The following is a 15,536-nucleotide window of genomic DNA, read 5'->3' on the forward strand; positions in this document are numbered from 1 at the left end:
CTCAGATGATGACTTTAACCATTTTGCCATGTTAGATTTCTGTTTTATTATTTATTAATTATTTCTTGTCTGTTTGGTCTCATTTATTTTATATATTGGTTATTTATCTATTTAAATTCTTTTATTTGTAAGGGACCAATAGTAAACATGAATATTACCATCTGATTTGCATGTTGAGTTTTCTTAAAGCTCATTTCCATCTGCAGTAATTTCAGATTTCTGACCAGAAGGTGAATTATTACTTTTCCTACTGATTTTATTTTTGAAAGTCTGCCCCATTATATCCCTTGCTATATTTATTTTGACAGACTGACCGGAAGTGTAGCCTGTTTCACTCACGTAGCTTGACACCGCTGCGCCGCTAAACTAAACCGACTCGTTAAACTCTCTGCTGGTTTTCTCTCAGTTGAAGCATCCTCATCTTCACTCACCGCCCCCGCCCAGTCCGCCGCCGCCACCGCCGGGGAGCCCGGATCAGCAAAGCGAACCCCCTGCCCCCATCAGTAGAGCCGCCCCCTCCTTCTCTCTCTCTCTCTCTCTCTCTCTCTCTCTCTCCTCTCTCTCTCTCTCTCTCTCTCTCTCTCTCTCGTCCTCTGCCTCTCACTCTCTCTCCAAACTTTGGAGACTTTTGCGCGTCAGCGCGGCGCAGCGTGGACGTCTTTGTTAAAAGTGGCTCAACAAAGTTGAGAACAAACAAACTTCCCTCAGACTTTGTGGAGCGGGAGAATGATCCTGCGGGGGGACCAGCCGCCGCTCCAGTGAGAACATGTGAGTCCAAAAAACCTCAACTCTGAACACTTCAGCAGAAACATGACGCTGATGTCTCCAGAGTCAGTTTAGCGTCTTGTTGGATGTTTGTGTTGTTGTTTTTCTGTGGCTTTTGTTTTCTCTCAGTCTGGTGTAACTGTGGCTGAAACATCAGCAGTTTGAACTTGTGTTCCTGAAGTTTCTGCTTCTGAAACATCCTCATGAGCTCAGCGTTTGTCCTGCGTAAGTTTGCTCCAAACTGATGCGCTCCAGCGACTTTCTCTGTGATTTAACCCGCAGAAAGTCCATTTACATTCTGCAGCGCTCACTCAGCTTCTGCGCTTTAACAGAAAAATTAATTATTATTATAAAATTCCCTTCTACAGCTTCTGTTCAGTTAAACCTGCTCCTCTGTGGCCGCGCGTTTTCCTGCGCTCTCGGTGCCAGGACGAGTCAACTCCGCAGAAACTGTTGTTGAGACTTTGAAGTTGAGCTGAAGCTCGAGTTTGATTGACGTGTCGTTCATGAGGAAACTTACAGAAGCAGGTCTCTTCTTCTGTCTTTGCCTCTAACCTGGGAGCTGAACTCTCCGCTGGAAAAATGAAGAAAGAAAAAAGAAAGAAAAAAAAAAATCTGTTTTCCATGATGCTGTTGGCTGCCTATAGCTGCATATGTTTACAATCTGTCTCCGCCATACTGAGCTGCTCCGTGGAGAGGAGAGGAGACAGGGGCTTCTGCAGGAGCACGAGTATAAAAGTCTATTAGTTAACCTCCACAAACCTGTGGGAGTGTTGAAATAATCCTTCTGTATATATAGTAGAGTTAGAATGGTGAACGGGAACTCCCTGCAGCACCAAGCAAAACTCCAAAGAGAAAATTTAGGATTTTTCTGACGTTATAGATGAAGTTAATTTGTTGGTTTCATTTTGAAAATGATTTCCCTGCTTTAAAGTTAAAATCCCGTTTTAAAAGTTTTCCTCAGTGTCAGGAGTAAAAGTCGATTTTATGTTTTCATTTCTTTATTTGATTTGTCAGTTTACAACAGGAAAAAAACTTGCTGAAACAAAGTGTGTGTGTGTGTGTGTGTTGATGTATAGGTGGAGGTGTATATGACAAGTAAATCCACACATCTTTGTTCTTGTTTAAACCATTTGCTTGATAAGATAAGACACTGGCAACATTTTTCTGGCTTGCGGCAGCAAAGTGAACAGAAAAACTGCAAAATGTCAATATAGAATACTTAGAAATGCAGAAGATAAATATAAGATGTAGGCCTACGAGGGACATTGTGAAGTTTTTTTATTCAGATGTTACAGCATTGAAATGTATTTAGTCTAAGACTAAAGGAACGGTCTGTATGAACCAGCATGTGTACGTTTCACGTTTTGCTCTACGATCCACTGAGTCCAGGAAAAGCAGCTGTGTGTGGAGGAGTAGGACGATGTGACAGCGGCACAGAGCTGAAACAATCAGGTGATCAACCAATAAGTCGATCAGTTTGATTTGAAGGGAAGAAAAAGAACAAAATAGAGAAACAAACAAATAAAAAGAAACCGCAAAAACACCAGTGGTGTGAAGTGTGTAAACTGAAACTGAATGGATCATTCAGATAATTGATTAATAGGCTATTAACCGTTCAGCATCTGATGGATCCAGATTCTCTTTGTGAAGTTTCCTCTGTTTTAGACGAAACAAAACACCTGAGGACATTTTTCTCTTTAATGCAAATTAATTATTCATGTAAAAATAATTGTTATTGGCAGCAGTAAATGTTGCAGTTGAAGACGGAAAAATGATGCGAGGTCCATGAGGAGTGTGACAGTGGAACAATAACACAGAGAAGTCAGTGTCGGAATATTACTGAGATAAAAGAAAATGTCCCTGTGCGAGTGATGGAGGTGTTTTTTATGGAAGACGTCAACATAAATATGTTATTACTGATGATGAAGATGGTTTAAGAGTAAAATTTCACAGAGCAGTTATTATTTAAAAGAAAAGTCATGTAGTTTGTGTCCAGTTTATTAGGTACACCTCTCTGTAGTGAAGTGCGACTTCAGTGTCAGAGACGTGTCGACTCAACTGCAGTAATGTGCTGTTAAAGCTGCTTTGTGTTTTACTGAAGGGTTTTTGTTTTTGTAATTTATATCAGTGTGTTGTGAAGTACACAGGTTCAAGTCCCGCTCGAACGCTGAACTGTCCCGTCTAATCCGACTCCCCTCTAGTCAATCTGAAACTCTTTCGGGTAAATGTGGATCAACAGGTTGTTGTTGTATCCACCAAAATCTAAAGTTCTTCAAAAGTCAAAAAAGGTGTTTTCGGCTGTTTTTCTCTCAAATGGTTCAAATTTGACCCAAAAAGTATCCGAGAGTTAGAGACGCTACAGAGGAAGTATCAGTGCTGCTGTGACTGTGGAGAATCATGTGTTTGAGCCTGAGAGTTAAAAGGCTCCGCTGCAGTGATGTGATTCTCGGGGGCTCCACTTTATCGAGGTCTGACTTTATCAAAGAAAGTGTTGTTTGAGGTGGACTCACTCCGTCGCTGCCAGCTCTTACACAACCTGAGGAGGCCGTACGCCCAGAAAACATGTTGTGTGTCCCAGAAGGTGAAGGTCTGAACAAACTGTCTTTAAAAAGAGGGGTGAGGTGACGTCGAATAACATCCTGTTGACAGGAAGCATGTGTGTGTGTTTGGAGAGGGGGGGGTGTTACCTGTTGCCTGGTACCTGAGGATGGATCACAGGTGCAGGTTTGGCTGATAAAAATGAAAGATCTAGAAGTTCAACACATACAGAGGACGAAAAGAAGATGGAGGTCTGAGAGTCAGGTGGTGCCGAGAGGAATGTGGTTTAATTAAGTGAAAGAAGATTTGATCTCCCCACCTGCAGGTTTAGTTTGACCCTGATGACACGACTGTGAGGAGAGGCGGCAGGTATTCCCCCGACTCTACACCTCTGAGCCGGCCGAGATGTTCTGTGCTCGGCTGAAGCACGACGTGCGTCCTAACTAACGCGAACATGTAGATGTTTACACGCCACTAAGCGGTTCTGCTAAGAGGTGATTTGTAGGAAACATCAGGGCTGCTCGGGTTATGTTCGCCGCCAGTGTTTGTTTAATGACCGCACAGAGTTTATAGCAGGGAGGCTGGACGGGTGGTGCTTGCTCAAACAGCGGGACCTTTTAGATCAGAGGCAAGAGTTTGCGTCCGTCTTGTAAAGTGTTGTTGCTTCTTCCAGAGCTGTCAACCACATCTCCCGGTCTTCATCAGAGCTGTGGTTAAGATGGTGGTTTCGGTTGAATGTAATTAAACAGGTTGTGTGTGACGTCGCTGTGAAATTTCTCTGGATCTTTCTCTGACCTGGATCTTTCTCTGACCTGGACCAACAGCTGTGAGAGTCTCAACAGAGCCAGAACACAGTTTAATAGTGATGGAGTCACAACCAGTGGATGTTGTTCTGGTGGAAAACAAACATGTTGTTGTTGTTGTTGTTGACACTTGGTGATAAAGACAGTGAGATGCAGTTCAATGCTCTGGAATAAGGTAGGAAGGCGACCTTAGCTTCAAAATGTTACCAAGGAAAATACAGTAGATTGGTAAATTTAAATTTTAGGAGACAGGTTTGGAGGATTGGGATCAAAACCAGAATTTCCGAGTGAAGTCGATGAATGAACTCTCTCTGTGCTCTTCATCAGTTTGTCTCAGTGCTTGTGTCAAATTTTATCATTTTAAATGTTTAGTTTAGTTGAGTCAGAGCGACCATAGCGTGTTGTCAACATTATTTAAACCTCCATTACATTTACTCGTTCACTGGACGCTTTCATAAGAAGCAACTTATAAGTACGGGACATCAGTAAAGCTTCAGTGCAGTAGGAGACCTTGGTACCAAGTACTATCTCTTTTCAATAAGTGGAAGGAGATCACGTAGAGAAGTGACTGAGAGTTCGTAGTAAGTGCTAGTTGAGGGTGGTAGAGGTGTTGGGAGAAGAGGTGCTCTCAGAAGAGAGGAGTCTACAAGAGGTTCTTGAAGACAGAGAGGGACGCCCTGCTCTGATAGGATTCACCAACTGGTTCCACCGTCAGGGAACCGCAGACCAGAACCGTCTGGACGGAGATATCTGGGAGCCGATGGTGATGACGGACGACGTTCCTTGAAGGAACACAGTGGCTGAGACGTTACGTATTAATGGTGTCCAGGGCAGAAACGAAAGTTTCTTTTTAGTGAGTAAACTGATGATTACTTTTCTGATCAGTCTATAAAATTCTAAGGTGTTGTCTATAGTTGATGACCTTTGACAAGTAAATTCATGCCATGGGCCAGAAGTGTGTCCAAAACAGAAGACGTGATTGGATCTTATTCGCTCCGTTGTTTCAACCTAATTTTATTTACCCATTTATGCCTGAGTACGAGTTTCTCCACAACAGAGGATGGTGTGTGGTCAATCATGAGAGAAAAATGTCGATGGTACAATCACGCCTCTTCGTTAACTTATTGTCCGGTTTGCGACCGAGCTGCGTAGCTTACTGTGGCGCTCCTCTTCTCTCTAGTGGCCAGTCGTCACTCAGTGCAGCTTAAAAGTTCCTCTCCTCCAAACCAGGCGTCTGTATTTATTGCATCAGCACAGATAGAGACGAGCAGTTTTATGTAAATACACTCAGATTTACTACCACATGTATGACAGGAATTGGCTGCAGCAGGACGCCCAGAGTGGAGCTTAGACCTCCGCCAACGCCGGACGGCCGAGGCGCAGGGGCGCTGGGAGAAATTTAAGAGCCAGGTTACTCCTCCCCCAGGTTAGATTAGAACAGAAAACGGCACTTGAAAGTGAGGGTGTTTAGAAGAATAATTGGTCATACCACCACACCAACGCAGGGTAATGAATATGGATGAAAACTCTCAATCATGAAAAAGTCTGATTAAGATCAACGAAATCAGATAAAGAGCTCCACAGAGACGAATAACTCAGCACGGTCTTTCGAGGCGTCTCTGTACGGATCAGACAAATGGTGGGAAAAAGCCTGTGGGCTGAAATAACAGCTGCATCGCTGAGGGAGGCACGTGTTCAGGAGGATGATTGGCGTCTCAATGAGAGCCTGATACTAGTATAAGTATTTGAGAGACTTTCAACAATCTGTTAATTATTTCTATGCATTTATAAATTAATGTTGGGGATTTCATGTTGCTTATGGACATACTGTTCACAGGTCAGCGATTCTGTGGCTCTTGTGATATGAATGTGATGTAGTCCAGTGGTTCAAACCCCCCCACCCCACCACCACCACCACCACCACCACCACTGATTGGGGGTGTTGTGGCATTGACGGAACAAAATCTGTTTGATGTAGGTACAAACGAATCACATAGCTGATTCTGAATAACCCTGGATTACATTCATTGATGACCTCATTGTTTTTGACACATTCAGGGACAACACGTTTCAGCTCTTCGCGCAACGTCTGCGAACAGCCGGTTGAGGTTAGGGAGAGATCATGGTTGTCACAAGTAAAGCATGACTGAGGTATAGAAAAGGTTGTGCGACTGAAACACCTTGTTCTGAGGCTATTCCACCTTCCAAAAAGCAATGTGTTTGAAGGACGCTGCTTTTCAGCGTAGATCTAAAGCTTTGTGTCTTTTGTGTGTAACTACGCAGCAGTTTTGATAATGTTCTATCTTCACACCAGCAACTTGTGAAGGTGAAAGGAAACATGGAGAAAAATGTTCTTCTTGAGAAGAGATGCATGGCGGTAAAGCTCTGTACGTCACAGTTCTTCTTTTTTTCTCTTCTTCATTTAAAGTTGGATCTCTCAGTTGTTGTGGTGTGAAAGCCTGAATGTAATTGTGTGATTCAGGACTTCTGGGCCACAAAATGTCTGACTCGAGGCGGAGGGTTTGCAGGCTGCCGTCCAGCCCTCCAGACACATGAATTGCTCTCTTTATGCGGCCATGTCCGCGGCCTCGTTCGCTGACCTCGCTCCACTTGTCATTCACTCCCATTTCCATACTGAAGATGGAGGCGGGAGCCGGGGGGGTGGGGTGGGGGGGGGGGGGGGTGGGGGGCAAGGAAGCAAGACGCATGACTTGACAAAGAGGCGAGTTTTCTTTAATGTCAGGAGCTGCATGAAATTTGCAGCGGCGGACGACATAAAGCTGGACTGCAAATTTAAATTGAGTTCTGTTCCCTCGGTTTTTAAATATTTATGATGCACAGACTGTTCCCAAGTATCAGAAGGCCTGAGTTTGCTTCAAATGAAGAGAAAGTAAAAAAAAAAAAAAAACCCAAAAACAAATAAACAAAACTTAAATTAAAAGTTCAGTAAGTCTTCATCTCTTTTGTACTTTCTCACTCTCCACCTTGTGCTATTTTAATTCCAGCGTAGCGTTTAATAATGTATGAGTTTGATCAGGTAACGACAGAGTAAATGTGCAGCTGCTGTGCAGACACACCGCTGAGATCCTCCGCTGATGATCTGAGGGTTCAGGAGTTTCACATAAACCAGACACACTGTGAATGAAAGTCACTGTGTTTGAGTCCAGCCTCCGCTCACACCGTCCAGAAGTCTGCTGTAATAAAGCAGCTGGTGGACAGACTGATCAAAGCCTCAGTTTACCTAAAGTTGAGGCCATTTTTCTTACTTATGATAATAATAAACTTTATTTATATCGTGCTGTTACAAAGGGCTTCCCAATTAGCAATAAAGATGCATAAAACTCAACCACAAAAACAACAATGTAGTAAAAAGTCTTATATAAACCAGCCTGTACAAGTGGGTCTTTAAATTAAAAATTGAAGAGCAATGGATCAGATGATGTGAGTGATCTTGGTGAAGATTACAGTGTTATTTAGTCCAGAGATATTAGAGGGTGCCGTCCCATGGAGATACTTAAATGTGATCAGGAGAATCTTAAATTGAATGGGGGTGATGTGCTCTCTTCATTTAGTGTTTGTCAGAAGCTGTTATGTTCTGAAGCAATTGCAGACTCACTAATAGAAAATACTTATCACGGCCCCGCATTAAAGCAACATTAATGAATATCCATCCAGTAGCTGTCGAGATATATATTTGATTTTTTTAGCTATGCTGCTAGCTGGGCTAAAAAATATTAAGTCCTGGTGTCTTGGACGTGGTTCACAAATATATCGCAGTTTAATATAGCAGCTGAATAATATAGCCAATTTTCAGTTAGTGATAAAGTTCAAGAAAACGAGATTATCATTCATATTTGTGAAGCTGTCTCCAACTTAAAATATTTATTTTTATAACTGAAATTTTATTCATTTATTTTACCTTTATTTATTCAAAAGAATCCCATTGACATAGAAATCGGATTTTCAAGAGACCTAAATGTACATTTAAAAAAAAAAATTATAGAAACAATTCATGAGATCATCCAAAAAGAATTCACAATACAATTTAAATAACAAACAATAGAAATTAAAAAATTTTAATAAAAATAACACACAAGGAAATTTGAAAACATATAAAATGACAAAATGAAAACCTATTTATTCAGTGAGAAAACGACCTTTTTGTTGAGCAAATGGATTAATAGACGGAGCGTTTCAGCACGGCAGGGGTTAATAAGAACCGGATAAAGTTTAATCTGTCAGTGAAAAATGCAGACAACCACGAGCTGAACGAAAGTCAGTGCTATACTTAAAATACCTTCATTAATTGCTCTCCCATCCTTCGAGCCCCTTGCGTGTAATTTACAGTGTGGCTCTACTTGATGCTATAACTCTGAATCTAAAGGAGGAGCTGAGTTTATGTTCTCGCTCTCTGATTGCTGCCAGTCTGTTTTTATGGCTTTGACATTACACAGCTGTCAGTTCTCCGTGTTTTACTGTCTGTTGACAGCAGTGACAGCTAAATATGCTAAAGTCAACTAAGCCAAAGTCGCGCCGGGCCAAATAAAATACCAAATACAATGTTTAGATTTGGTTCACTGTGGGTCTGAAACGCCGGCGGTTTTGGGTGGAAATCTGTCAAAGCAGAGATGATGTCATTTTCCCTGCTCAGAAATACCCTTGTTTTCACATTGTCTGGATAATGTGACCTCTGACCCTTGGCTTTGACCCTTCTAACTGCTGGTGCTCCTTTTTCTTTTTAATGTGGCTAAACCATGAAGTTGAAGCCAAATCTAGTGTTGTAGTATTCACTAGAATGTCAAAATGGAGCTGTTTCTGGGATTAAAGTGGTAATGTGCCCTTTTCTCCCATGCTAACATCACTAATAATGCATCATATCAACAACCACTGGACGGACTACCAAACCTTTTGTAATCATTTTATTTAAAAAGCATTTTCCACAGCAGGTAGGCTAATCTCATCAGGACATCTAAGGAGAGTGACGAGGCTGCTCTTGTCGCACTGTGTTGTGGGAATGTACAGTCGTGTGTCATTAGCCAATGCTAGCAGATCCATGAGGCTGTACTTAGACAAAGCGGTGTTTGAGTTAAATGCTAATATAATATGATAACGTGCAATGTTTACCACCTTAATTTAGCATGCTAGCATGCAAACATTTTTTCGTTTGTCCTGTTTGCAGCGTTCTGTTTGCAGCGTTCTGCGTGCAGCGTTCTGCGTGCAGCGTTCTGCGTGCAGCGTTCTCTTTGCAGCGTTCTGTATGCAGCGTTCTGTATGCAGCGTTCTCTTTGCAGCGTTCTGCGTGCAGCGTTCTCTTTGCAGCGTTCTGCGTGCAGCGTTCTGCGTGCAGCGTTGTGTTTGCAGCGTTGTGTTTGCAGCGTTGTGTTTGCAGCGTTCTCTTTGCAGCGTTCTGTTTGACTCTGTAAGACATTTCATTGGAGCAAATGGATCAAATTCACTTCAGGGTCGTTTCAGGGTGTTTGATGATTTCTTTTGTCACGATTATGTAAGGAGAAGCCTGTTTGGTTCAGTAGGTGTCACGTGACTCCTGAGCTGCTTGTGGAGGCGTCGTTTGTTGTGGTCGTCCTCGTAGTGATGTGACATCTCATCTGCTTGACTGATCTGTAGCATCTCTGCTAACCCCTGATAGCAGCTGGAACTTGTATTCGGCATCACCTCCTGAGCAGACCCACAGTTAGTTCCAAGTGAACTGTGGGACAAAAACGAGTACGTTACTTTACGCTACATCAAGTTCCTGCAGTTAAAAGAGCTGCGTCGGGCCAGTCAGGGTTTATACATCAGCCTGTAGTTATCAAACAGGAATCGCTATCATCACAGCCAGCACCAAACTGGGCCACATCATCCCCTGATCTTGGACCAGGCATTTGAAAATATTTGCACCAGATCAGGAAAGTGAGAGAAAGCGAGCTGTGTTATTCTTCACCAAACAAACGAGAGCTGAAATGCCAAGAACAATAAATATGTTGAGGGGATTTTTACACCAACCAAGGCTGATTCAGATACTGGTGTTTACTGAGCCTGTTGAAAGCTGATATTTCAGTTGATATATAAGAGATATGATTAATGACTCACCATAACTTTACAGAATTCAACTATAGAAAGACAAAAACATCCCAAAAACAAATACACAGCCTCCCCGTCTTTCCATGATTTGTATGTTTTTCTAAAGAAACGAGCTGTTATATCACCTCAGCGTTTCCCAACAGGCTCCTCTTTTCTTCCGTTAGACTTTTGAGCTTTCGGATCCTTTTGGCGGTGAACCATCCTGAACTACAGACGGCGGGCTTCCTCCACCTTTTGTTTTAATCTCTGGCGAGCAGATAAGAGCGTCCACACCTCCGTCAAAACAATAAGAGACCAACTGCAGAGTCAGAGAGCTGACAGGCAGCACTGTGCTCAGGTGTCAGTCTTTTTCAAAGTGTGTGTGTGTGTGTGTGTGAGTGATGGATGGGCAGAATCCATACAGAGCTGATGTGTAAATAAAATATGAAGCAGAGGTGAGCAGTGTGTCCCCGCTGTGGTCTGACCTCGTCTGTCCTGCAGTCGAACACGAGATCAGATTTATTGCGGTATAAAAACTGAAAACCTGAGAATGCTTGACGTTGTTCTTTGGTAAAAGACTGTATCGATTAATATCTGGTTTTCCTGCTCACTGACAGATTTGAGTTTGTGCAGAATCTGCACTCAGGCGAGCCAACATGTGCCAGTAGCCACATGTTAAACTCTCAGACTTACTGACAGAGCTGTCCTCATTCTATCACTTTTCCATGTTTCAACTGTTACTGGGGTTGTCACCGTACAGCGGCGTTCACACTAACCCTGATATTTACAAAGTGAAATAATATAACATAAGATAAGCTAAGATAAAATAAGATAAGCTAAACTGAGCTAAGCTAAAATAAGCTAAGCTAAGATAAGATAAGATAAGGTTCCCTATATTGATCCTCCGTAGAGAGTCATTTCAAATTTGACACAGCAGCACAAAAGAATAGCAGCAGAAAGGGAAAAATTTAATCAGAAATAAAATAAGAATAGAAACAGAATCTCAAATAATTAAGATAAATAAGAAATACTATATATAATAACAATGTACAATCCTTTCTGTACAAGTGCAGTATAAAAATAAATAATTGGGAGTTGCAATTTGTGCCAGTTCTATATCTATATGTTGTATTGATATTGTTAATGATACACACATGGTCATATGATGATGGCAGATGTTAGTCCTTGTGGATCTTTTGTTTATCGGTTCACCTTGTTGCCTTTTCACTGTTCCTTTGAGTGTAATTGTTCGTTTTGTTCAGTTATGGTCAGAGATTATCGCTCAACATCCCTACACGTGTATTTGAGTCGAATTCATTCACACAGAAAACAGACAATAAACAAGTTTAAAGATGAATTTGCTGATAGAATTATTATCATTATTAATATTAAAGTTTGCTATGGAAATTGTGATAATATCGTTACTGTGAATTCTTTTGGCCGTTATGATCGTGTCATGAAAATCTGATATCATGACAGCCCTGATGGTTTTAAATAAAGAATTAATTGTGATCATGTTTAGTTGTAACTTGTTGGAAGTCTAAATGTGATGTCTGTCTGTCTCTGAGATTAATCTGTGCAGCTCACTCTCCTAGAATTGACTTTTTTATACAACTAAACCGCAACAGCAGAAACGTTTTGTAGGAAATGAAATCACTGTAATCACATATTTTATAAACTGAAGCATGAAACAGTTAAATAACGCTGGAGTCACAAGTTAACATCAAACATTTTACTGATGCGTTCAGTATCAATGTGTCTGTTACTTGCCAAATTCATAAATTTAGGTTTCCATATAACATTAAGCAAAGAAATGTGCATATAAATGCATGAATGCATTTATAATTAAAGTATAAACTTGAGTTATATTATTCTGATATGAAGATCTGACAGTTTGCTTTTGTTATTAAGTCACACAAAAACAGAAAAACGCAATAAACACACAAACATTTACTGACAGATGACGATTCGTCTCTTCAGCAGGTTGAGTGTCTTGTTCCCGTTTTAACAGCATCATTGTTGCTTGATGGAGTTTTGATTGGCTCTCCTGGGGCGTTTTCCTCTGTGCAGCAGCAGCACACACACACACACACACACACACACACACACACACACACACACACGTCACACATCGTGTGAAGGTGGTACCCAGTGTGATCCCTGGTCACCTGTTTTACCACATTAAGAGACACTGGACAATTCAATATAATCAGATTGTTCTGCGTTGCCTCCTTCTTCTGTTTCCTCAGGGAGTCCAGTACAGGTGGCAGTACAGGTGTAGGAGGAGGAAGGTGGAGGTTCCGTCACGTCGTCCCAGTCGTGCTGCTGTGGATGACCCTGCACAGGCACGGTAGGTCCCCGCCTCTCCTACCATGTTGATTTTCATTTGAACAGGAAGTGTGTCTTGTTTTTGATCAGGAGGAAAGAGGACCGAGTTGCTCTCACAGCTGTTAAACCGACAAAGACGAGTCAATACCGAGTCAGAGCAGAGGTGGAGGATCTGAAGATCACATCTACATCTGTTGAAATGTTTCAAATCCTGAACTTTAACCTGGGAAAGAAATTTGAACGTAGCAAACATTCATCATGTGTCGGCCTTTAATGCTGCTACAAAAACAACTCATTCATTCAAATGTGAATAAGACAGCTTCATGCAGCTGCTTTGACTTGGTCTTCATTACGTTACGTACATTAGATCTTCTAACAGAGGACAGAAACAGATATTTTATGAATGTGAAAGATTTTTTTTCTCAGTGAGGACAGTTTTGGAAAAAGGAGACATTTTTTAAAGGCAAGGAGATTTTTGAAGAGTGAGAACATTTTGTCCAGGTCTCCTGGTCCTCTCCTGGACCAGCGACAGTTCTCAGGACCTTTTTGGAAACAGTGAACAATTTTGTTTAATGGGAGCACTTTTGGAAAGTTTTGGAAAGTTTGGGCATTTTTGAATAGTAAAAAAAAAATTTTTTAGGTTACAATAAGTGGACATTTTTTGGAAGGCCCTTTTTTATGGAAGTACAGATATGTTTATGAAAGTGAAAACATTTTAAACACTTTTAGGAAGTGAGAACTTTTTCAGGAGGTAAGGACGTTTTGGGAAAAGTTAAGACATTTTAGGATAGTGAGGAAATTTTTCAAAGCTGAGGATATGTTTGGACATATTTCTAAGATACTTAAAAACTTACTCAAAATACTTTTAATACTTCTTTTTAAATGAAGTTGTTTTTGGAAAATATGGACACAAATATGGACAAGTGAGGACACCGCTGGAAATACCGGTGTTGTTTTACAAAAGTGGAGACGTTTTTAGGACGTGTGGGGACTTATTGGACATTTGTGGAAATTGAGGACCTAAATTTGAAGTTATTTTCGAAGTAAATGACATTTTCAAAAAGCGTTCATATCTTGGAAAAGTGAAGATATTTAAAGAAAGTTTTAGAAAGTGACGACATTCATTAATATGGCACTGACACCCTATATATGGTCCTCACAAGTGTAGTATACGTGTGTGTGTGTGTGTGTGTGTTAGTGTGTGCATCTCAGCTGCCATTATAGTCACACAGGGCTATAATTGAAAGAACCACAAAAATCAATCTCAGCTTGTGTCAATATTTCCTAGAAAATGAAACAGCTGTGAGAGCAACAAAGTAAATATTCCCTCTGACATAATAATGTAATAATCATCATCTGCAGCCTCAGCTTGTTCTGAATGTAGCTTTGAATGGATTATGAATAATTAAATGTAATGATTTTAGTGTCAACAGTAAAGACGTATTATCTGGAGACATTTAATCCTCTCATTGAAATGAGTGCTTTCCTTCATTTAAAGTGACCATGACGCTTTACAGGCTCATTATAAGAGATTACAATACAATTATTATAATGACATTATTCTATATTTGAATTGCATAAAGTTGAAATCTTTATGAAGCAATTGTGTGAACGACAAAATATTAAATTAAATATAATTTTCCATGATGTGTGATGATTAAATTTGCACTCTATAGCAAACATCTCTTTAATGTCATTTCATTTGCTGTTGCTGTTTTATTCTGTTGATGACCTTCATTCGTATTCCTTCATTCCCATTTTGTTTGTTTAAAATCCATCATGTTTTCCATGTTGTGTGTTTCTGCTGTTGGGTAAAAATGCTGCATTTCTTACTTGAAAAGGAAGCGAAGGTATTTTTGTGCGGTGGTTTGCTCAGTGGCGACATGAAAACGATGCCTGAGTCTCGTTAAAAAGCCCTTTGTGTACTTTTCAAGACACATTTGAAAGCAAAACCCAGTCCCTCGGAGATGCAGCAGTTTTCATCTGACAGCAGTGATTTATATGATTTCCATCTTTCATTTGTGTCTTTTCTTCTTCCCATGTTTCCACCGTCCATTCACTTGTTTCCTCTTCGCTTCATCCCACTTTGTTTTTTGCTCACATTTTCCATCCCTGTGCCCGAGAGCATGCCTCGTTCTCCTCGTGCTTCCATTAACGAAACCACTTGTCATGTTGCAGAAAAAGTCACAACTCTCAACACTTCATGAAATCTGCAGTCAAAAATTGTTTCCATCTGGTTTCTGCTTTAATCACTAAGTGCTTTTATTTTGGATCCATCCTGAAACGTTTGCAGCTCATCACGATTCATTCATTTCTAAACACTGTCAGACATTCATCAGGGGAGTTTCCTCTCATTCAAAAAGCGAGAGCATCTGTGAGGTGATCAGGTCTGGGGGCTCTCAGTCTGTTGGAGCAGGGTGTCCACACACTTTTGGACACATACTGTTTTGTGTTTTCCCTTAATAGCAAATGGAGGTAGAGAAAGTGGAGACAGAGAGAGAGAGAGAGAGAGAGAGAGAGAAGGCAGAGAGAGATCTTGGCTGTTGGTGTTTTCCACATTTAGGCCAAAATCTGAAAAATTAAAACTCAAACAGAAAGTGAGGGGGAGAGAGCGTGTGTGTGTGTGTGTGTGTGTGTGTGTGTGTGTGTGTGTGTGTGTGTGTGTGTGTGTGTGTCTTTAATGTATTTTCCATACCCTACTAGCAGCCTCGGGCCAAACCGAGCGGTTCACACACACTCGTAAAGTTCCCAGCAGTACTAAACCACAACACACACACACACACACACACACACACACACACACACACACACACAGAGGTTGGTGAGTATGCTGTGCTTCTGGTGACAAGAACATGACCCATATGTGTGTGTGTGTTTGTGTGTGTCTGTGCGTGCGTGCGTGTGTGTGTGTGTGTGCGTGTTGCTGACCAGTAGATAAACTGAAGGTTTGAATGCTACAAGACGCGGAAACTATAAATGTTTCAGTGTGATGAAGGACGTGAGACTGAGTGAGAGAGAGAGAGAGAGAGAGAGAGAGAG

The 15,536-nt window shown here is 41.2% G+C and overlaps 1 protein-coding gene across 4 annotated transcripts in view; it reads left to right on the forward strand.

Moving 5' to 3' along the window:
* The first annotated feature begins 626 nt into the window (after positions 1-626).
* The window catches only part of adgrg6 (adhesion G protein-coupled receptor G6), a 103,918-nt gene continuing 89,008 nt past the window's right edge, over positions 627-15,536 (forward strand). For all 4 annotated transcript variants that reach the window (XM_056405132.1, XM_056405133.1, XM_056405135.1 and 1 more), the window contains exons 1-2: positions 627-768; positions 12,419-12,519. In XM_056405132.1, the coding sequence (XP_056261107.1) occupies positions 767-768; positions 12,419-12,519 (103 nt within the window). In that variant the 5' untranslated portion in view covers positions 627-766. The remainder of the gene's footprint in view (positions 769-12,418; positions 12,520-15,536) is intronic.

The sequence above is a fragment of the Seriola aureovittata genome, chromosome 19 (genome assembly GCF_021018895.1).
Source record: "Seriola aureovittata isolate HTS-2021-v1 ecotype China chromosome 19, ASM2101889v1, whole genome shotgun sequence".
NCBI lineage: Eukaryota > Metazoa > Chordata > Actinopteri > Carangiformes > Carangidae > Seriola > Seriola aureovittata.